This window comes from Perognathus longimembris, chromosome 9 (genome assembly GCF_023159225.1).
Source record: "Perognathus longimembris pacificus isolate PPM17 chromosome 9, ASM2315922v1, whole genome shotgun sequence".
Taxonomy (NCBI): Eukaryota; Metazoa; Chordata; class Mammalia; order Rodentia; family Heteromyidae; genus Perognathus; species Perognathus longimembris.
In genome coordinates, this window is record NC_063169.1 from 42343559 (window position 1) to 42368664 (window position 25106).

The window sequence follows — 25106 nt, forward strand, 5'->3', positions numbered from 1 at the left end:
GAACCAGTACAAAATAAACAAACAACAAAAAGAAAAAACTTTACTAGTGTTAAAAATCAAGCTCATCCAGGAGATTAGAGGTAAAATATAATGTCCTCAATCAAAGAGACCATGGTGGGCAGAGGTCAAGGACATCTAGAATAGGATTAGGGTTTGTGATATTATATGGCTAGTTATGCTAATGTGAATAAAAGATAAACAAAAGCACATACACAGGCCTGAGTGGTCTTCATCTACTTCACCAGTAAAATGAGAAGTATGGCTTCTATTGAAGAAAGCATGGAAAAATGAAAGACAGATGTGAGGAGAGTTAAGTTTTGAAAATACTCATTTAGGAGAATGTGGAAGTAAACCATGTGATGGTTGGTCAGTACTACGTGGTCACTTAGGTTAGTTTATACATTTACCTCACAGAAACCTACTATTCTACTCTTTGCTAAGTCATGTCTTCAGTGAGTAAAATAGGCTATTCTGAGCACTTAATCCTAAAAAGTAAGGATATAATTTTTCTTATTCTCAAAGGAAATAGCCAATAAAATTTTACTTTTTTTGAGTTTGGTTTGCCTTGTTCAATTTAACAAGTTATTTTGAAGAAACAAGTTATCAAAGATGATAGTCACAGATGTCAAATGCTGGTGGTTCAAGCCTGCAATCCCAGCAATACAGGAAGGTAACATCCAGAGGATCATAGTTAAAAGAAAGCCTGGGCAAAAAGTCTATGAGACTCCATCTCCAAAATAGCCAAACAAGAGTCAGGCTAGAAGCATGTCTCAAATGGCAAAACGCTAGCCCAGCTAGTAAGATGAGCAAGTTCAAGGCCATTACTTTAAACCCTTGTATTAAAGAAGGAGGGAGAGAGGTTGGAGAGGAGGAGGAGAAGGAAAAAGAAGAGGAGGGGAAGGGAAAAAGAAACACACATTAAGCTAAATGAGTCCATTTGGAAACCTAAACCAAGAATGACATCATGTAAATAACTTTAAAAAAAAGTTAGAAGTGGAATATGAAGTAGGAGCGTGAAAGCCTAAGAATGATTTATGATTATTGAAAGATAAAAGTAAGTGAGAATATAGTCTGAAATGGCACATCTTCTTGGAAAAATGCTTACAACTCAATCTCTGAAAATGCAAGAGTCAGGCAAAATGAAAAACAAAACCACAAATGATAAAGAGCACTAAATAAAGGCAAATGGCTCTTAGATAATTATTTTATTCCATTGCCAGTTTGATGGCCTAAGTAAGAACATGTTGTTGTAAGAATTTACTTTTAAAATTAAAAAAGTTTGATAATGTACTCTTCTATTTCATCTAAGCATTCCCTAGCCTGAAATCTCTCAATTTCCACTGTTTTCATGATAAACCCTAAACATCCCAGTGGGAGTTTCCCTAATCTTAGGGTAGATTAGGCTGTTGTGATTAGGCTACCCTCCTGTCACATCACAGTGCAGGTCCCACACCCCCAACTACTTCTACCTCCAGTTCTTTCTGAAGCCCTCTGCTGTTTCCTCTGCTGAAGATGTTGTTCTGTATCCAGAAAACACAAACTCAAGCTTTGTGCCTCTTGTTACATATGGTTCTTTCCATGATTATTTCTATCCAGAATGTATACAGGATGCATGCATGATTATTTCCCCATAATTTTACTGTTTCTTAACTAACTTAATACTTGTACAGGGTTAAGTAATGTTTGCTTACTAAGATGTGATAGATTTTATCCAGTAGCAAAAGGTGTTTGTTTTTTGCTTTTTGGTTTTGTTTGTTCCATGTGCCAGTCTTGGAGCCTGAACTCAGGGCCTGAGCAATGTTGCTGATACCATTTGAGCCACAGCCCCACTTCTGGAAAAGCTGTTATTTTACAAAAGGAAACAGGGCAGCCATAGGACTTAGCTATCTCCTATTACTCTTTTAGTACTACTATACAATGGAATGACTTGAGTAAATTCTCTAACAGCTCGAGTCTCACAGTCGTAGACATCATACTTCAAACTGTATTTCAGGTCTGAAGAAGATAGCATTTGCACGTGGCACACAGTAATACTAAAACCTATAACTCTGTTGAAAATAAAAGTTCCACATATCAAATTAGAAGCCATTAATTCCTTTCTTGAAAACAGATGGCTTCTGCTACTAAACAAATCTACCACAAAACAAAGTAAGAATTATTTAATCTTACACAAATGCCAAGTAAGGAAAAATTCTAAATTATGAAAAAATAGGCATAAATATTTCCATGTACACAAACTGAATAGAAATAATGTTAATCTTACAATTTCCTGAAATTGTAATAAAAGTTTTAGCAATAACATGCAATTTGATGGTAAGTATTTTACCTTTTTTATTTTATTATCAAGGTGATGTTCCAATGGGTTACAGTTTCATATGAAAGGTAGTAAGTACATTTCTTGTTACACTTGTTACTTTCTCCCTCCTTCTTTTTTCTCCCACATTCCCTTCCCTTAACTAAATTATGTATACCATTTATTTTTGTGCCAGTACTAGGGATTGAACTCAGAGCCTCACACTCTTGCATGGCTTTTTTGCTCATGGCAGACACTCTACCACTTGAGCCATACCTCATACCTCCACTTCTTAAAGAGGAGCCCTTTCTTTTTTTTTGGCCAGTCCTGGGGCTTGAACTCAGGGCACTGTCCCTGAGCCTCTCTGTGCTCAAGGCTAGCACTCTAACAGTTAAGTCACAGTGCTACTTCTGGCCTTTTCTGCTTATATGGTACTGAGGAATCAAACCCAGAGTTTCATGCAAGCACTCTACCTACCACTAAGACACATACTCAGCCTACCTTTTTTAATATCGGCATTTCTAGCAACTTCTGACAGATAGCAATTCGGCAAAGGATATGATGAAAACATTGGCCAAGGGTATGGATCATCTCCCTAAAGAAGTAGTAGGGAGAAGGTTTTAGAAGTGGTGTGAAATACTAAATTTAAATGCTTTCTGAAACACTAAGTTTGATTTCTCGCTTGAAAATTCTAAAGTAACCAAAACTATTTGATACTATATTTCACTGTGGCAAGAAAACTAATAATTAAAATAAAATTTAACAGAAACATAAGAAAGCACTGACGATAAGACATATATAACCTATTTTTGTGACTAGAACTAATAATGATGGCATTATTTGAGTTTTGTCACAAAAGGAAAAGGGCTTTTTTCACAAGAAACTTGTATTTTCTTTTTCCCCTCAAACTGTCTTCCTTGTTCCATCAATCATTTCTACCTCATCTTTTTCAGAATGATAGTCCAAGCTACAATGCTCTTAACAAAGACAAAATTAAACCTCCATTAAAAAAAAACACATACTATGCATATTGGTGGAAGAAAAGATGCCTTAGATTGCTAAAAAAAAAAAAAAATAACAGAAAGTGTAATCATCAAAAACTAACAGTTAAGAATCATTACAGAGGGCTGGGGATATAGCCTAGTGGCAAGAGTGCCTGCCTCGGATACACGAGGCCCTAGGTTCGATTCCCCAGCAACACATATACAGAAAACGGACAGAAGCGGCGCTGTGGCTCAAGTGGCAGAGTGCTATCCTTGAGCGGGAAGAAGCCAGGGACAGTGCTCAGGCCCTGAGTCCAAGGCCCAGGACTGGCCAAAAAAAAAAAAAAGAATCATTACAGAAAAAGACACCAACAGGAAAATTATCCAGAGAAATGCAAGGGAGAAGATCACCTGTTCAATAAAACAAGAAACTACTCTGCTACACAAACTAGTACTCATGACCCTTTGCAGGGTAGCAATACCATTTTACTTTGAAAGTATTTATTTGAATCCCAAAGTTGAGTAAGTTCCAAAAGTTCAACTCTGTGATACAGAACTTTGGGGAATGAGGATGTTTGGTGTCATGTGAGCTGGCTATCTTGCTTCAAAAACATTCTGAAGAAATATCCCCCTTTACTTTTAACACTTACCTTCTCCAACATCCGTGGAGGCAAAACCCGTTCCTGGGGCCCACCAATAAGATTTATTCTTACAAGAACATGATTTCTCTCTACAGATAAGCCATCAATTATGAAGTCCCTGAAAGAATATACAAATACACACACACACACACACACACACATAAATTTTGTTGACCTATTCATTGAATATGACTTGATTTTTAAAACATATCATTAGATTGCAAAGAAAAATTAATCCAGAAGTGTTTGGAAAAGAGATTTGTTAGTGTATTACTTAAAATGAGAAGACTTAAATTTACATTGTGTATTACAGTTTTCTTTGTTAAAGAGAAAATAATTGGTAAAAATACAATTGACATTAGATCAGTGAGATTAATAAACAAATATTTACTTAATACATTATTTCAGTGGGATTAATACATGCCCTAATTGTACAGAGATCTTGCTATATTAGATACAAGGCTCTATGTTCAGGATCTACAGTTAACCTCTCAATTCCAGTGTTACATGTGAACAGTGTCCTTTTCTGAAGCTGTTAGTCCTTCTGTTCCATATCAAGCCTTGATATCAACTAATGAAACTCTATAATTCACCATGATCTGGCTAGGATGAAGGCACACTACACCTTTCATAAATTACAGGCATTCAAGAAATGCCAGCTACTGAATCTACAATTCAGTAAATGTCAGCCAAATTGAGGAAGAGCAAGCATGATTTATCAACAGATATATACATATATATGTATATATCTTATTTTGCACATAATCAAAATTTACAACTATAAGCTAACATAATTGAGAGAATAGAAACATAATGTCTCTCCAAGGGACATACAATCAAACCATTTATGCAATGAGTCATCTTCCACATGCACTATGACCTTATAAAGGTAATAAAACTTCATGAAACCCTAAAGTTAGGACTTAAATAAAGGAAATCTAAGCATGACAAAAGCAACAAATGATGAATGTAGTATTCTGCAAATCCTCTCCAAAAACATAACATAATCTTTCTGTGACATTTATGCTTGAATTGCTTTTTACTGTTATTTAAACTTAATGAGTTCAGATGGTATGAAAATAAACTCTACAGAAAATTACTTTAAGTGCCTATTGAAACTGTTGTTTTAATCCCCTCCACCTCAATTTATTAACCTGTGGCTGTCTGAGGTCTCTAAAAGATTTTCTTCTTGAGCATGTAGCAATATTTTGGATATTTGGTATTGAGCCTCCAATAGGAGAAGGGTGTCCAGATCGCAGCAAACCACACTTAACAACCTATACAAAAGGAAAAAATAAAAATACATTATACAATGTCCCACAGTCATAGACATATGCTTGAGATCTGAAAATAATGCACAGAGATAGATATTACAGGAAAGGTTATGCAGCAATCTCAGATACATTTCCATCATTTTGAAATATAATCTCCTTCTCAAAACTTGTTATTATTTAAATTATTTACCAAAAACCAATTGGGTAATTTCTAAATCAGATTTATTTTATTGTATAAAAAATCTACATGAACACTAAACAATGTCCTTCAATGTCTACTTAATTTATAAATTCATCAGAGAACATCAACAAATCTATTAAACTTAAAACCTGCCAGAACTTTAAAGAATTAATTACTCAAGGTATAATAGTCATTTTACCATCAATATAGATTGTATTCACTGTATATGTCTATGTCAATAATTGTCAGACCAAGTTGAGAAGACCTAACTTATTGATAAAAAATGACCTTATAAAAAATCAGAATCACATGTGACCTTATAAGAAGTCACGATCAGACTGGGAGTGTGGCTTAGTGGTAGAGTGCTTGCCTAGCATGCATGAAGCCCTGGGTTCCATTCCTCAGTATCACACACACAGAAAAAAGCCAGAAATGGTGCTGTGGCTCAAGTGGTAGAGTGCTAGCCTTGAGCAAAAGAAGCTGACAGAGCCCAGCCCCTGAGTTCATGCCCTGGGACTAGCAAAAAAAGGAAAAAAAATCACAATCATGTGTTTGTTAGTGATGCAAAAACACCCCCACTGATTCTTGGCCAAATACTGATTTTGAATCTAATCATTTTTACATATCATAATAGTTTACAGGAAACATAAAGTGTACAGAAAGTACTAAAAGAACAACAGCGTAGAAACAGCCAAATTCTCTAAAATTTTGAGATTCCTATGCGTTATTATATACATTAGGTCTTTAGGGAAAAATGGCATTAAAAAAACAAAACAGGTGAAAAGTAAACTTTTATGGATTTAAAAATAAATGCTAAGCACAATATGGTGGTGCACAGCTGGAATCCCAGCAACTTGAGAGGTAGGAGGAGGATAAGCTCAAGGCCAGCCTAGAAAACTTAATGAAACACTCTCAAAATAAAATATTTTACAAGAGGGCTGGGTAAGTAGCTCAGCAGTGCTTTGTTCACAAAGCACATATGAGGCCCTGGGCCTCAGCTTGCCGAGTAAGAAAAAGAAAAAAGAAGAAGAAGAAATACTGAGACCATGGAAGATACTCTTTTGATCTTGACTCAAATAAACCAGAAGAGTGTATTTGTAAATTATATTGGGAAATTCAGAAGAGGTACTAAAAGAGATGATTAAAAAAATGTTAATTTTATTAGATGTCATAATGGTGTTAGAGTAAGGTTGAAATGTAGAGTTTTCGTGTGTGTGTGTGTGTGTGTGTGTTTCAAACAGGAATATGCTGAGTTGGTAATAGGTAAAATAGGACATGTTAAATTTACCTCAAGGTACTGAAGGAAAATAATAGGGAGGTAGTAAGGGATGGCACAAGTGGTAAAATACTGTAATTATAATGATAAGTGAGAGGTACAGGAAAGTGTGTTAAACAACTCACCACTCTCTCTTAGCAAATGTTTATGCTTTTTGATTTTTGTAAAATTTCATGTTTTAACTACTAAAAAGCATATGTAACTCGTGAGTAGAGATGAGAGGGAGGGAATGGGAAAGAGTAACAGATGACACTGTACAAAAGGAAATGTATTTATTACCTGACTTATGAAAATGTAACCCATCTGTATATTACCTCGAAAGCAACAATAATTTTTAAAAAGCATATATAAGTCTATAAGAAAAAGAAATGATACATTTTTATTTATCAAGAATAGCAATTCAATATCACTCCCACTTCCAAAAAACTGGCAACAGGAAGAAAAGCCTATCAAAATAAAGGAAAACATAATAGTAAGAATTTAGAGAAAAGCTTAAAAGAATAAAACTATTTCTGTAATACAAATGGAACCAAAATGGAAGGACACTGACTTCTAGTTTGAATATTGAGGTATACATTGATATTCTCTTTTCTTGTTCTAGAAATAATCCAAAAGCACACAGGAAATATGAAAATGGAATATCTCAAAAAATTTTGACCAAAAATAATAAAGGCAGTTAAAGGTGATTCAAATAGTGCAAATACTACTGAAGATAAGAGAAGGGGAAAAAAACGATATTGTAGCTGTATATCATGTGAAAAAAATGGCCAAATTCTCAAAAATAAATACTTTTTAGAAGGAAAAATGAAGTAACTTTCTCAAAAAAAGTAAAGAACATAACCTAGAATACAAAATCAAATTCACTGTTTTCATCCATGAAAATAAAATATGCAAGACGAAGATTTTATTTGGCTCAGTATGATTCCAAGAAATAAAAGAACTGGTAGAACAAGAAGCCGCAGAAAAATCAATTATTAATTTTGTTAGGCCACCATATGTGTATTAACAAACAGAAAAATGACTACCTCGATAGAAGACAGGAGACAAAGATAACCTAAAACAAAAGGAAACACACACACACACACACACACACACACACACACACACGCTCGCCATAAAGGAAAATTCTGGCTAAATAGAATGTTTTAAATGAGAACCTCTTACAAATAATTGATGGTGGAAAAATTCACATCCCTCCCCAAAGAAAAATCACATAACAGATACATCCAAAGGTGCTATTTTTAAAGGGAGAGGGGTGAATAGGGTAACTAAGACTTGTACAAAGCTCAAAATAATCTCCATTAATAACTTAAAAGATATTCTTAAGAATAGGTTTGGGAATGTGGCTTAGTGGTAAAGTGCTTGCTTAGCATGCATCAAGGCCTGGGTTTGATTACTCAGTACCACATCAATAGAAAAAGCCAGAAGTGGCACTGTGGCTAAAGTGGTAGAGCAGTAGCCTTGCATATAAGAAGCTCGGGGACAGTACCCAGGCCAAGTTCAAGCTCCAGGACTGGCAAAAAAAAAAAAAAAAAAAAAAAAAAAACCCAAAAACCAAAAAACTGTAAAATAAAGACTTAAGCAAATGTGTATAACCTAACAGCATCTCTATTAGATGTTTATCATGTTCCAAATTTAGGAAAGAGGTAACATTTATTCTAGTAATAAGGAAACGAGGTACAGTTATGGTCAGTATTTCACACCATGGATGATGAGCACACAGAGAGGGAAAGGATCTTGTCTTTCATCACAATACCAAGATGGCTCCAAAGCCTTGCTCTTAACCACACTGCATTATAGTAAAATGTGTACTATTGAACATATGCTAAAAGTTAAACCCAGGGCTGGGGATATGGCCTAGTGGCAAGAGAGCTTGCCTCGTATACATGAGGCCCTGGGTTCAATTCCTCAGCACCACATATACAGAAAACGGCCAGAAGTGGCGCTGTGGCTCAAGTGGCAGAGTGCTAGCCTTGAGCAAAAGGAAGCCAGGGACAGTGCGCAGGCCCTGAGTTCAAGGCCCAGGACTGGCCAAAAAAAAAAAAAAAAAAAAAGTTAAACCCACAGCAGATAGATTCTCTACAGAGAAAGCTATAATATAATTTAATGAGTCATTTAAGAATACTTAATGAAAAGAAGATACATATTATATTCACAGATTGGGAAAACTCAGTATTATAAAGATGTCAGTTCACCCTGTCTTGATCAACACATTCAATGCAGTGATAATTAAAACTTCAGAGGTTTGTGTGACAAGCTGATTCAAAAATTTACATGGATTGAAAGGTCTGAATGTGGATTGAAAAGTTATGAATGTAGCCAAGATATTTTTGGAAAAGAATAAAGTGGACAGAATTTCTCCACCAGTGATCATAACATAAAGCTGTAGCAAAACAATGAGGTAGTTGTACAAAAAGGAGCAACAATTCAATTGAACAGAACAGGAAGTTCAACAAATCTTTTGTGTGTCAAGACACATGTTTTATAATACATTAAATCATTATATATGTACTATATAGAAGATGTGTAACTAATGTTCTCCATGTAGGAAGAATTGTTTACAACAGCAAAAACTGGGTAAGAAACAAATGTCCATTTAAAAGCATTATATATAAACCGAACATAGCATATTAATGTAGTTGAAGATTACACTGTAATTAAAGTGAACTATAAATACATGTATCATCAATTAATCTTAAAAACAATGATACAAAAAGGTCATACAGGATATACAATAAGTATCACAAATATAAGGCTTCCATATAAAATTAAAATACACTATTAAGGAATATATAAATAGGTAGTAAAAATATAAATAACCTAAGAAGTTAATACTATTTTGCAAATCAGAATATTGATGGCATAGTAGTGCACACTTTCCTTCAACCCCAACACAAGGGAGGCTGAAGCAGGAAGACTGAGCATTCTGGGCCAGCATATGCTATATTGTAAGACCATGACTAAAAAATAAATAAATAACCCAAGTGATTGATAAAGCAAAACACCATTATAGAAAAGAAAGTGAGTCATAACCAAATAAAAGTCCATAGCATTTGCAAATTCTATTTTTATTTGGCTAGGATATGGATATTGATTTTATAATAATTTGTTTACATTTTATGCAACAATTTTTATATCTTAATATTTCATTAGAACTTAACTGTCACAACAAGGGTATATTACAGAAAAAAATATATCATTTTATCTACAAGATATACAAATCATATGCAAGAAAGCAGAAACATGTTCTGAGAGAGGAAAATGGGAGGGTACATGAAAGGAGGGAGGAAGGGTGAGCAAAGTCAGTCAATGCACATTACATAAAAACTGCACTAGGTAACTTGAGGACAGGATAGGAAGGGAAAAATAGAGGAGAATGATGGAAGCCGTGCTATTGATCAAGACACATTGTACTCATGACCTGACTTATGAAGTTGAAACCTCTTTGTACAACTACTCAATAATTTAAAAATAAAATAAATATGCATGCAACTAATGAATGAATTTGGAATGCTAATCAATGAGTATACACATTAATGATTATGCATAAAAGATTCTTGCAAGACCTGATATCGACTAATGTCATTTGCTACTTAATTATGCAATGTTCTAATGGTAAGAACTGAATGGTTCACTAATTATATCAGCATATTTGTATAAACCAGACACTAGACTGAGCAAAGGAAATAGCACTTAGGGTAACAAAATTTTAATTCTGCCAAATCATAATATTAAATCTATATTTTCAAAATGAATAGAAGTGTACAAATTATTTTACTATTTTATATTTATATATCCAGATACTTCCTACTCTAGAAAAATGACCACAAAACATGTCTTAATACTCACATGTTACGTTTATTAGCAATGAACTCTCAGGTTCAATTTTTGTTGATTGTGATCTAAATTTCCCAGTTATATTTTCAAAAAAATGAAAAAGTACATGCTATTGCACATATGAATCACTCAAGTTACATGAAGTATTCAAATGTCCCAATGAAATTTTTTCCTCCGAAAGACTTAATATACAGTAAAAAAAAATGTATTCTAAAGAAATTGCCCACATTAATTCCAAATCTATTGGTAAATTAGATAAAAATTTTAAGGGCATATTTTCTGATTTTTTAGTAAGAAGGTAACTATTTAAATAAGTTTACATAAAGATATAAACAGTAAATGAAATATTTATTTCATCCGAGTGTGTACACACATGTATCTAAGGGTTTAGAAATAGACTGACAACCTACCTCACACATAACAGTTGTTACGTGACAAAGGTAAAAGGTAAAGTAAAATAAAGCAAGGTGCCTGTAGGATCTCCTGTAATACCTTCTAGTAATGCTATGTGTAAGGATTAATGAAATCCAATACAGGCTTACCCACTAGAATGAATATAGAGAGAATGTAAAGCTTAGAAATAGATAAAGAAGCAATTGAGACTGTTTTCATATATAGCAAAATAAATGGTAGTAGGAAAACTCATCAATACCAATTAAATCTTTATACTGCCTTGTAGAGTCAAGAAGTATACTAAATACCTGTATTTTCAACCTCTTTCTATTAAGTAAATATTTCTAAGGTAACTAATTTCCATTGCTTTCATATCAATTTTCCTCCATTTTAAATGGGGTATTGATTTTGCAATTTATACTAAGCATTAAAGTATATGGAGGTATGATTATAAATGAACTAATGAGGTATAATAATCACTACCTGATGTGAAAAAGGTAAGAACATTTTTATTTCTGGATAGGGAAATATACTGTACTAGGTAAGACAAAGTTATTACTAGTATTATAGCCTGGAACTTGAATTCTATGAAGTGTAAGTGACTAAGAATAGTTAAAGTACTTAGAAAAGTTCTGGCAAGAATAAGTACTGTACTCTTTTGAGTGTAGAGTAGTAAAAACCTAATATAGGAGGGTAGCAGAACAGAAGCTTTCTCTGTCTGATTCCATGAATAAGAAGAGTTAGGGAAACAAAGGACAGATAGGACAATACAGACAGATTATATTGTGAGGGGAAAGACAGAACAAGAACTGAGAAGAGAGAAAGAAGTGATGAAGAAAGTGAAAAACCCAAAGAAACAGAGAGGCAACAGAGAAAAAGCAGGAAACCACCAGTGGCTCCATTTCTGCTCAACAGACAGAGCTATGGGAAAAGGTCACACTTCCCACAAGCCTTACACCAAGTACAGGTATTTCTTGTGACGGTGACTACTTCTGCAGGACAGGCTAGCATTGGAGAAGAAAGATATTTTCCATAACTCAGTTTGTTATAGCCAAGTACCACCTTGAGAGGGAATATATTGTTTGAAAATGAGCTGCTCTGGGGACTTGAAACAGTGTCTGAGCAGGCAATAGCCACACAGGAGTCAAAGCAGAAGAAAAGGACTGATGTGAACCCACTGAGAAGTTTAAATGGTAGGGAGCTTGGGCAGTGCTGGCATGGTAGCCAGTGACCACACCCTCTCTGGCAATGAGCAAGTTCCTTTGACATCATTACCATAAAAACAGCTTCAAGTTCGCAGAAGTGCTCATCAGCTTCCCAGTTGCATGGGGTTATCATATGGAATGAAGAGCTCTAAGCCTAGGTCCCCAGGATCACTTATTGTCACCAGCCAACTATTCCCATCAAGTATTTAACAGCTAAACACGGTCTGAAAGCACTGAAAACTGAAGGCAGAAGGCCCAGACCTCTCGGTTCTTACCCTACCAGTGAAGAATTTAGTGCACTATTTGTTATCTCACTCAGAATCTAAAAGCAAACAAAATGGAAAAAGATATTCCAAGTAAATGGAACCCAAAAGCAAGCAGGAGTAGTCGTAATTATAGTTGACTCTTCTGATGAATGCTTCAAGCCAAAATTATCCAAGAGACCAGAAGATGACTTCATATTGAAAAAGGGAACAACCCATCAAGGCAATATAGAAATTGTAAACACATATTCACTACACATCCACCGACCTACTTTTATAAAAGAAACACTAATGGACTTTAAAAGCTCCAATAATCCCCCCAAAATGACAGTGGTTTACTCCTGCATACCACATTCACCAAAAGATAGGACATCTAGACATAAAAACAAGAAACATAGAGCAAATGGACTCCATAGACACTTAGAGAATATTCTTCAAATCTGTCACGAAATACACAATTATCCTAGCATCTCAAAGACTTTCCCCCAAAATAGATCATATTTTAGAACATATAGTAAATCATAACAAATACAATAGAAATTAATGTTTATGTTTTATCAGACCACAATGGAAAAAAATAGAAGTAACAAAAGAAAATCTAGAAAATATGCAAGCATACATACTGAAATTTTGAACAATATTCTTTTGGTCAGTGAGTGATCAAAGAACTAAGATGTCAATTTAAAAAAAACAACATAAAGTCAAGTAAATATGGAACTCAGAAAAAGCAGTGCTGTGAAGAAATTTTGTAAGTGAGGACACTTAAAAATTCAGATATCTCAAACAATAATTATGTATCAAAAACTCTTAAAGAAAAATAAGAATAAATAAAACCCCAAATCAGTAGATGGGAAGAAGTATAAAGATCAGGTCAAAATAAATGAAAGAGAGAAGATCTTGATCTTACTTAGTTGGAACACCTTATTCCTTAAAAAAAATGGCTTCCCCTGATCAGCATACAAAAATTAGCAAAATTGTAAAGACCAATTCCCTACCTGCTTTGTGAATCAAAGAGAGAGAGACAGAGAGAGAGACCTGAGCCAAGTGGCAAAAGCTTACTCCTGTAAAAAGGCCAGGTGCCTGAAGCTTACTCCTGTAATCCTACTCAGGAGACTGAGATCGTGGTTCAAAGCTAGCCCAGACAGAACAGTCTATGAGATTCTAATCTCCAATAAACTACTCACAGACAAAGCAGGAAGTGCCAAGTGGCTCAAGTGGTACAGTGCCAGCCTTGAGCCAAAGAAGCCCATGGATACCTGGCCCAGAGTTCAAACCCAGGACCAGCAAAAGAAAAAGCGAGAGAGCAGGAGAGCAAGAGAGAGAGAGAGACCTCAATTATACAAACACTAGCCATACATACACAATACCACAGCCCCAAGTCCAGAGAGAGCATCAAGTTTTCAATGACCTGTAACAACATACATAGAAGACAGATAGGGACAGAGTCAGTTTTACAACAAAATTCGTCATTGTGAAAACCAAAGACGATTGTAACCCCTCCCCACCACACCAGCTCTTAGAAACAATAGCGCTTGTAAAATTTCACTGTCTTAGAGTTTACTCTTCAGTCTATAACTCAGCCCTGCCATGGCTCATTGCTGTTCTTTACCATCTCAATGGTAGAGAGCAGATGCTGTGCACAGACAGCTAAATAAAGACTCCTGACTGACTGAGTGCTAGTGACTTTCTTGTCATGGGTGTGAGTCCTGGGTGGCCAGGATACTGCACTCATGAGCATAAGTGAGCAGCATAGTGACAGCTTACTGTCTTCCATATAACAATTAAGATCCAAATTTCAGAAATGCTAAGGACCCTAAAGCTAGATGTTATAGTTTGAGGGGTTTTTTTTAATACACAGAGAGTAGTTGTGTAGGTATAGCTGTTGTTGATGATGTTGTTTTGTGAAAGTACCAGGGTTGAATTTAGGGCCTTACACTCTTGTGCTCTATTACTTGAGACACACCTCTACTTCCAGCTCTTTGTTGGCTAATTGGAGGTAAGAGCCTCATAGATTTGTCTGCCCAGGATGGCTGCAAATCAGGATCCTCAGACCTCAGCCTCCTCAGTAGCTAGGAGTAAAGCCATGATCCACCGTTGCCAGGCTTGTTAGTACATTTAAATCAATAAATAACATTCAGTAAAGCATGATGCTCTTTGGAGACAAGATACTTAAAGTCCTCTTTGTGTTCCAAATTCCTTACTCTGGGTGCAGTCAGGTCTAGCTGTATATATCCATTTTCTTCATTTATTTTTAGAAGACTGTTATACTTCATCTTCTATCCATCCCCTTTCCAATAATATCACTAATCACAGTCTAGTTAGCAAATGGGCTCTGGGAATATGTAATTTGGTGAGTTACTAATGTGGAGCATTAACACTCAAACATGTTTATCATTTGTTAAAAAAACAAATTGGTTCTAATATGAATTAATTTATAAAACAAATATGAGTAGTTTTCCTCTTAAAGTCTTCTTAAACTTTAGACTTTTGCAAAGAAGCTAATTATGCATAATATTCTTCACTACACAATATTAAAAGTATCATTGGTACATAACTGAAAACAATATTAACTAGAAAGCGAATAATTTAAAAACTATTCTGTAACTATGGATTTTTGGATTTTGTTTTTAAGAAAATTAATGATAAATTGACCCCATTAAGTTTTAAATGAAGCAAAGAAATAATAGGTTTTAGAAATATACTAACATTTTAACTATATTGAATTTGAATGTATATTTAATTAAGAATTATTATGTAAAATGTAGGTTGTTCAAAATAAGCAATTCTATACTATGTAACTAAAACTTAATATGTAGTTTGATATAATGAACAATTAATACTAATTTCTTAATTATTTCCCTATAAGCCATGCAGTTTTCATGTTTAAACAAAATGTCTAGTGCAATATTTTTTCTAAACCTAAATTCTTAACAACCTTTAAACAGCTAAGTCTTGGGAAGGACCAAAATTTTCTGGGCAATTATTTTAAATAACCCACAGATACAGCAAATATATATTAGCCAAAGAACCAAAAAAGTACTTGAAAAGTAGTAGATAAGAAAACAGGGACTGGGAATGTGGCCTAGTGGTAGAGTGTTTGCCTAGCATGCACGAAGCCCTGGGTTCGATTCCTCATTACCACATATACAGAAAAAGTTGGAAGTGGTGCGATGGCTCAAGTGGTAGAGTGCTAGCCTTGAGCAAAAAAGAAGCCAGGGACAGTGCTCAGGCCCTGAGTTCAAGCCCTACGACCAGCCCCCACCCCACCCCCAAAAAGGTCTCTGGAGAGGCTGACAGTTTAGTAAGAGGAGATAAATGAATTAAATATTTACTTTATGTGAATCAGGATAAAAGGGAGGGACACACAAGGAAAAGCGGAATCTGAATTGGCTATAGGGTATTGAGAGGGCATACTTGGCCTTGAAGGATGGCAGGATTTGTCTATGTAGAAAAAGTGACAGTATTAAGGACTGAAAAAGCGGTCATAAAGGCAATAAAAAAGACTGCTTGAGGATGATAGGGAATCTGACTTTCTCAGAGCATTAGTTCAGTCTGAGGGAGGAGGATAAGAAATAATGTACACAGTAAAGACAGAGATCTATTATTGAAAAAAAAAAGCATAAAGGTATCTAGAACTGCCAGTAAATCACTATGTGAAGGAGACAGGTCAGGCTTTCCACCAATGTGTTTCTTTCCTGCATTACATGCTTCACATTTGTACTGCCTTAATATCTGATACCTCACTAGGCAATGAAGAGAATGATCACCTACTTGTCACTGACTGACTCCCCTCAGCTAGTACAGGGGACAGCCACAAGTGCTCAGTCTCATTAACAAATAAATAGAGTGAACTTAAAGATGACAAATATTATTCTGTCATCATACATTAAAGGTACTGCATGTATTATTTCTCAGCTCTGAAAACTCACCATTAGCATAATCTCCTTCCTGGGTAGAAAGGAAACTCACAAAGGCAAGTTAGGAAATAGGCAAACGTGGGTACTATAGGCTTAAATCACTTGAGTGTATCTCCCAAGGATTCATGTGCTGGAAGCTTGTTCTCCAGTGAGCTAAAGTTGAGGTGGGGTTTTGGAAACTTTAATAGGTAGGGCTAGACCTCTTGTGATTAATAGCAGTGAGCTGTTCCACCCTCAAAAGAAATTAATGCAGTTCCCTGTTGGGTCATCTCAAACTACAAGACCTTCATCAGTTTTCCCAGATCCTGCCTGTTAAAAAAGAAGTGAGCCTGGCCTCATTTCCTGTCTTGCCATGTGCTCTCTCCCTTCTTCACAAGGCATGGTTCCTTTCCATTTCCCCACCATATATTGATACAGCTAGAGGCTTTTGCATGGCCACCAGCACTATGCTGTTTGGATCGTCCAGCCACTAAAATCATGAATCAAATAAACCTTTACTTTATAATTATCCAGCCTTGAGTATTTTGTTATAGAAACATAAATAACACTCTAAGTTTAAAGGACAGGAAAATAGGAGGCCAATGAAAGCATTAACACTCTAATTTTTCATAGTAGAGAGTCAACCATAATGTCTAAAAGTGAAACAAAATGCTCAGAACTCTTGAAATAATTAGCACAATCTTTGTTAAATTAGTCTTAGAAGAATTTCTGGATAAATAATGTTTCCTGAAGTTAAAAAAAAAGTTATTTGAAATTCAGCAATTCCTTTAGTCTCGTTAGGGTTTCTTTCCTCTTCTATGAAATTCAGTTTGAATTCAAAGTGACAACTATATTATAATTCTATTTTTATAAGTGAATTTATTTCTAGAAATGCATCCTTCTGTTTATGTTTGCCTAGAAAAAGAGCTAGACTGATTTGATGCCTTGTTAGTAATGATAATCTTGGGAATTAGGAAGAATTTCCCTTGATTTATTGTATTTAAATTCTTACATTGGCTAATTACCTTATAATAAAGATAAATTAGTGTTTAAAAAAAAAACAAAGAAAAGGTTTAGATGACTTTAGAATTAAGCAACTGCAGAGATGAATGGCCACCACTTAATGAGAAAGAAACAAAAGATACATTTTGCTTGTTTTTGTGGAGGTGGGGGGAGGATTTTGAACATCTTAAGTTTGTGATGCCTGAGAAATATGTAACTTCAGATCTCAAAAGGCCAAAGGTAAAAGGAACTAGAAGCAAAATATTCAGGAAATAAAAAAATGTGGGCCTGAGCTTTAGTCCAAATCTAGGCATTCCAAAATTCAGAGGTTAAGGAGAAATTTTCAGTCCTAGGTTGGTGTGTGGTATCAAAGAAGTAAAGAGAAATCATTTTTTTATACAGAAATAAACAGCACCCTAAATCAACTGCTCCTGAGAGTTATAATAAGATGATAATTTCTTTAAAAAGAATGTATTAGCATGCCAGTTTAAAAGTGTCATTCAGATGAGCTGAATGAACAATTCACAATTACAAAAAGTTATAAAGTCAAGCCAATTCAAAGAGCTCCAAGGAGAGACAAGAGAGCTAGGAGGGCAATTTGTATAGACATGGTTGTTATGCTGAGAGGCGGAGCAATGAACAATAGCTGCAGAAATGTAAGGATGGGTGGTGGAGGGTAGTTTCTCTAGGTGGGTGCTTTGTTCTGTTTCATTGTAAGATGAGGAATATGAAGGGATGTGTTCCCACTGAAAGGAATGTTCCTTCATAAAAGGAGAGGTTGGTAGAAGGAAAATGGGGTTAGGAGACTAATCAAAGAAGCAATCTTCTTGAATACCAGTCAATCACAACGCAAGGTTTGTAGGAATAACTTAGCAAATAAAAGTTTGAGTTTTAAACAGAATGCAATGGTAGAAAGTAAAACTGCACATTTTTAAATGCCTCACATTAGTGTCTTGTAAGTGTTGCAGTATACAAGTTATATCAACATCAACAAAAAACACAGAACTAGTAGATGTGAACAAATATATTAAGTATTGCTTGCTACTACTTTTACTGGTAATGTTTATAGATGTTCTGTGTACCAGGTACTGTTTTAAGCCCTTTGAATCTTTCATATGTAATTCAATAAGAATTACAGTTACATAAGAAAAATAATGTGTAAGTATCTTCCACTTCAGAGATGAGAGGCTATGACATCCCTTCTCATAGCTAGTAATCATCAGACAGTTTAATCTACGGTGGTCTAGTGCTAGCCATCATAACATGCATTGTTATATAGATCAACAAAGGGATGATGTTAAGTTTTCTAAGGTAAGACAGATGAGTCCATCTTGATATAATGAGCAAGCACACACACAATGAAAACTAGTATGTCATACCCAGGAAATACCCCATTTTTGATTGCTGTTAGATAGAGCAATAAAATCTACTATTGTCTTCTTTCAAAAGAGCACTAAAGAAAAATGTTACAAAAGAAGAAAAAACATTAAAAGAAATTCACTCACTATAAATTAGAACAATCGCAAATATCTACACTCTAACTACAGAACTTAAAAACAAACTTTCTAGGCCAAAAGATACTGAATGGATTTGTCCCCCAATATATTACCTACTATATCTTGCTATATGATGCACCTAGTGCTATATATTCAAAGTTAAAATGTAACATGAAAACACTTTTTGAAATAAAGAGCACACTATCCAAAGAGTTGAATAGCTACAGCTATTTTTTACATTCTTTGAACTAGAAGATTCAAAACAGAAGCAGTTATTAATGAATAGTAAATAATAAAAATAATTATAAACAATAAGATATAAACCTATATAACTCTGAAAATTCTAATTTTAGAAAAGTAATTGCTTTATTTCTTAGTAATACATTATTCTTCATGTCTGAAAAAGTTACTTTGCTAGTAAAAAGAGAAAAATATCATGAAATGGAAAATGTCCTTAATTCACCTGGTTTTTTAGGTGGTAAGTTGTAGGTTGGAAAGCCAGTTATATATCTCCATTTGTCCAGAAGATTCAGAATTTTCTAAATCTCTGCAGACCTACCAACTGCTTTATTTCCTAGGTGAACATGCTAAATAAACTTATGAACTCAATCAGAAAGATTTAAACCTCATGAAAAGGAAAATTGAAGAGTAGTGATCAATACCAAGGAGCAAAAATTTGGGCCTCAAAATAAATCATCCAAGTCTAAGCCTCTTTTAGGGCTTTATTATGGCAAGAGTCTAATCATTACAAACACTAGGAAGCCCCAGGTGATTACTCAGTAAACTCAGAGAAATGATCACCAACATGCTTCTACTAAATCAAAGAAAAGTAGAAGATACCAGGAAGACAGAAACTGAATTCAGAATCTAAATTAGATATAATATCATTTCTGTATTTTGCTTTGTCTGTAATGTTATAGATAACACATTGTAAGATATGTTTATAAAGAACAGTTTAATACTTTTTTAAAGAATATAAAATAAATGGTTATTTTTTATGCAACACATAAAGTACATGAAAAACAAAATTTAATCTCTTACCTTAGACCAAAGATATGTGATTGTTCATAGTTGAATAAAGAACGAATCTTAGCTTCAGAATTCAAAATGATAAGCCTATCAACTATATCCTGAAAAACAAAGACAGACAGTCTCTTGACTGAAACTACTCAAAGAAAATTAAATGGGCAAGCATACATTTAGATCTTTGGTGGTCAAATTTAGCTTTAAATTGGAAATACTTGGAAACTATGTGGAAATAAAATAACAAATCAACACAGGTGTCTGAGTTTTATGCCTGGGGCTTGAGTGGGGCATCAGAAGTTGTAAAAGTTCCTGACTGAATCAAATGCTCAAGAATCAGGCAAAGAATCATGAATTTATACTACATTTTGGACCTGGTAAACAGATTACATAATTGAATAAAAACTGTAAAAAAGAAAAAAGAAAAGAACAGTGAATTACTTTGAAAAACAAGTATGAAATGTACAAAGGTGAAGCACAAACAATAGATCTGAATGCTTTTATCCGGTAACTATTTGAGCTTTTGTTAATAACTATTTTCTATGAGCTCATGTAAATTTTTGATATGAGTAGGAAACATATTGAATGGAGAGATAGATAGATAGATAGATAGATAGATAGATAGATAGATAGATAGATAATGTGATGCTCAGCCTCTACTTAAGATGTGTTAAAGCACTATGCCTTAGAACAAGATTCTAGTGCTAATACTCTTAAAAGTTCTCCAAAATGTTGTATTGTATAATCAGGCTTTAAAACTACAGAAATCAGTAAAGAGAGAACTTAAACACCAGCATGCCAAATACTGACAGTCTTAGCCTACCACACATGGATGAATATTGTCTATGCTTTCTGTACTATCTTAATTTTGTGTACATATCTAGGATTTGGCTTAAGAAATTTATTCATAAACAATAACTTGCTGAATTTCTTGATCAAGAAACTTCCAGTGAGTTTCAGTGCACAATATTTCTGTGACTCATAGGGCAAAGGAAGGTTTTACTAGACAGTAAAATCATGTAAAATTTACTGAGACCTTTGAGAATGATGACTCCAAATAAATAAAAGTCAAGGAAATGAAGTTTATGAAGAAAAAATAATGCATAATTCAAAATCGCTGTTCAAGCCATAACAATACTGGATTTGGAATAAACTCAATTCAGTAACAATTTCTACTTAACACTTAAGAATTCATCCTGTTCTACAGGTATCTTGGAGGAATGTGTTAACAATTAGCATAATATAAAAAACATAAATGAATTGAGCAAGAACACAAAGAAATATTTTTCAAAGATCTATCATTGTGTCCTGCTTCCCAGCTGGCCAATCCTTTTTCAAACCTGAGCTACACAACTCTTTTCATATTTCTAGTTTCTCAGTCCCTACTACTCTCTTCTCTGTCTTCTCTGATTTCTTCCTCACCTTACTAAGCCACAGAGGTGGAGCCATTAAGCTCTTCTTAGCTTGCCTAAACATCTGGGTACTACTGTTCTGATAGCTTTTACAGGAGACACGGTAAAAGTTGTTTGCCATGTAATTCTTCCAGCAGGTTGGTATTTTTTACTGGTTAATAATTAATGCATTTTCAATGATATGACCAATCCCTTCTACTTTTACCATCATCAAACTGTACAGAACAATCTAGATTTACGTAACAATAACCTTCTCTATGTGAGCCAAGAGTGCTGAGAGTTAGTTCCATATATAGCAGTTTGTGAAATCATTATTACAGACTTTTTTCATTAGAGAGATATTAGTATAGGTAAAGGAAATTAGTCTAGCGATCTGAATATCCCCTAGCTGAAAGCTAAGGATACTTTGTAACACTAAAGTTCTGGTTCTGATGGGAAGAACTGGATATGGAAGAATAAAAATGATTGAAAGAGAAGGTCTGTGTCCCCAACAAGCTAATGGAAGAGGAGATTACAGCAATTCATCAGCTATAATGCATCTCCAGAGAACAAATGTTACAGGAAAGAATTCCTTCCTCAAAGAGGTTTACATTGATAAATGACCATTTAGGGAAGAAACCAAAGCTCCTGGGAAAGCTGCGTGTGGACATCTTGTTTCTAAGCACCATGTCATGTGTCAGAAAGGGACCCAGCTTCCTAAGTCTAGAAGCAGCTTTTCAGCAACAAGCTAATGAAAGAAAGGCAGGAACGCCTTTCTTTAAAGCAGTAGTCAGAAATTCGATGTCATTTACAAAGGGACTGGCCAGCTTGACAGAATGTATTCAATTACCTAGCAGGGCATCGCGAAACCAAGGCTAACTAAAGAGAAATTCAACACAAAAGAAATATACACATGAGACACTGGGAATATGGCCTAGTGGTAGAGTACTTGCTTCATATTCATGAAGCCTTGGATTCAATGCCTCAGCAAATATACAGAAAAAGCAAAAAGTGGCACTATGGCTCAAGAGGTAGAGTACTAGCCTTGAGCAAAAACAAGCCAAGGACAGTGCTCAGGCCAAGTCCAAGGCCCAGGACTGGCAAAGAAAAAAAAATTTTCTTAAGAAATATGCATACGAGGGGCTGGGGATATGGCCTAGTGGCAATAGTGCTTGACTTGTATACATGAAGCCCTGGATTCGATTCCCCAGCACCACATATACAGAAAACGGCCAGAAGTGGCGCTGTGGCTCAAGTGGCAGAGTGCTAGCTTTGAGCAAGAAGAAGCCAGGGACAGTGCTCAGGCCCTGAGTCCAAGGCCCAGGACTGGCCAAAAAAAAAAAAATATGCATACGAGTGCTTGCTCCATTCACCACTGTCCCCATCACCATACTAGTGCTAGGGGACTCCTTTTAGAAAAGAGGCAAGTGTGAATTGTGAGGAATGGGTTAGTTACAAGGTTCTAAATTTCCTGTACCAAAAAAAATGGACATTCATATCCTTTTCCTCAAAACCTGTGAATATCACACTCTGTAGAGAAAGGGTCTTTAGGGAAGTAATTAAGTTAAAAATCTAAGTAAGGGACTCCACTGGAAAAATTACAGCAAGTACACACAATATTCAAACAATCATAAGGAACTATTTCCAGAACCTCTACTCACTAAAAAACAATAATTTTACAGAAATGGATCAATTCTTAGAAAAGTATAAACTGCCCAAACTGAACCAAGAAGAAATAAATCAACTAAATAAACCAATAACTTACAGTGAGATACAGGAGGTAATCAAGAACCTCCCAACAAAGAAAAGCCCAGGCCCAGATGGATTCACCAACAAATTCTATAAAACCTTTAGTGAGGAGCTAATACCAATACTCCTCAAACTCTTCCGTGAAATAGAAACAAAGGGAGAAATCCCAAACTCATTCTATGAAGCTAATACCATACTCATTCCCAAACCAGGCAAAGACCCAACAAAAAAAGAGAACTACAGACCAATATCACTAATGAACACAGACGCAAAGCTCCTCAATAAAATATTAGCTAACAGGATCCAGAAACTGATCAAGAAAATTATACATCATGACCAAGTAGGCTTCATCCCACAGTCACAAGGATGGTTCAACATCTGTAAATCAATCAATGTAATTCACCACATAAACAGAAATAAAATCAAGAATCACATTGTTATCTCAGTCAATGCCCAAAAAGCCTTTGACAAAATACAACATCCATACTTATTAAAAGCTCTGAAGACAACAGGAATAGATGGAACATTCCTCCAAACAATAAAAGCCATATACAACAGACCAACTGCTAACATCGTATTAAATGGAGAGAAACTAAAATCATTCCCCCTAAACTCAAGAACAAGACAAGGATGCCCACTCTCCCCACTTCTTTTCAACATAGTGCTGGAATCCCTAGCCATAGCAATAAGGCAAGAGGAGGACATCAAAGGGATCCACATCGGCAAGGAAGAAATCAAGCTATCCCTATTCGCAGACGACATGATCTTATATCTGAAGGACCCAAAAAACTCAGTACCCAAACTCAGTACCCAAACAATTTTGGCAAAGTAGCAGGATACAAAATCAATCCACAAAAGTTAGCAGCTTTTCTGTATACCAGCAATGTACAAGCAGAAAAGGAAATTATGGAAACAATTCCTTTTACAGTAACCAAAAATAAATAAATAAATAAAGTACCTAGGGATCAACCTAACCAAGGACGTGACGGACCTATTTGATGAAAACTATAAAAACCTAATAAGGGAAATCATAGAAGACACAAGGAGATGGAAAGACCTCCCATGCTCATGGGTAGGCAGAATCAATATAGCGAAAATGGCCATATTGCCCAAATTGTTATACAAATTCAATGCAATCCCTATAAAAAATCCCAGTCACATTGTTCACTGAAATAGAGAAACCAATCCATAAATTCATATGGAACAGCAAAAGGCCTAGAATAGCCAAAGCAATTCTAGGCAAAAAAAGCAGTGCAGGAGATATCACAATACCAGACTTCAAGCTCTACTATAGGGCCATCATAACAAAAACAGCCTGGTATTGGTATAAAAACAGACTGGAAGACCAATGGATTAGAATTGAAGATCCAGAAATAAAACCGCACTCTTACAGTCAACTGATATTCGACAAAGGAGCTAAAGACATACAATGGAATAAACATAGCCTCTTCAACTACTGGTGCTGGGAGAACTGGGCAGCCACATGCAGAAAACTCAAAGTAGACCCAAGCCTATCACCATGCACCAAGATCAACTCAAAATGGACCAAGGACCTCAATATCAGACCTGAATCCTTGAAACTACTGAAGAACAGAGTAGGAAAGATGCTAGAACTTATAGGCACAGGAAGGAACTTTCTGAATAGAGTCCCAGGGGCACAACAAATAGGGGAGAGACTCGACAAATGGGACTACTACAAATTAAAAAGTTTCTGCACAGCTAAGGACATAGCCACCAAACTAGAAAGACAGCCAACCATATGGGAAAGGATCTTTACCAGCACAGCAACAGACAAAGGCCTAATATCGGTCATCTACAGAAAACTCAAAAAACTAAGCCCCTCCAAGCCCAGTAAACCAATTAGGAAATGGGCAAAGGAGCTAAAGAGTGACTTCACAAGAGAAGAGATAAAAATGGCAAAGAAACATATGAGGAAATGTTCAACATCCCTGGTAGTAATGGAAATGCGAATAAAAACAACTCTGATATACCACCTCACTCCAGTTAGAATGGCCTATACTCTGAACTCAGGCAACAACAAATACTGGAGGGGGTGTGAGGAAAGAGGAACCCTTCTCCATTGTTGGTGGGAGTGCAAATTAGTACAACCACTTTGGAGAGCAGTATGGAGGTTTCTCAAAAAGCTCAATATAGACCTACCCTATGACCCAGCCATACCACTTCTAGCATCTATCCTGAACAG

The 25106-nt window shown here is 35.3% G+C and overlaps 1 protein-coding gene across 1 annotated transcript in view; it reads right to left on the bottom strand.

The window, feature by feature from the left end:
* Positions 1-25106, bottom strand: part of Tbc1d32 (TBC1 domain family member 32) — a 144877-nt gene that overhangs the window by 54227 nt on the left and 65544 nt on the right. The window contains exons 22-25 of the mRNA XM_048353996.1: positions 19782-19870; positions 5072-5194; positions 3927-4035; positions 2795-2888 (exon numbers count right to left, since the gene is read on the bottom strand). Of these exons, the coding sequence (XP_048209953.1) occupies positions 2795-2888; positions 3927-4035; positions 5072-5194; positions 19782-19870 (415 nt within the window). The remainder of the gene's footprint in view (positions 1-2794; positions 2889-3926; positions 4036-5071; positions 5195-19781; positions 19871-25106) is intronic.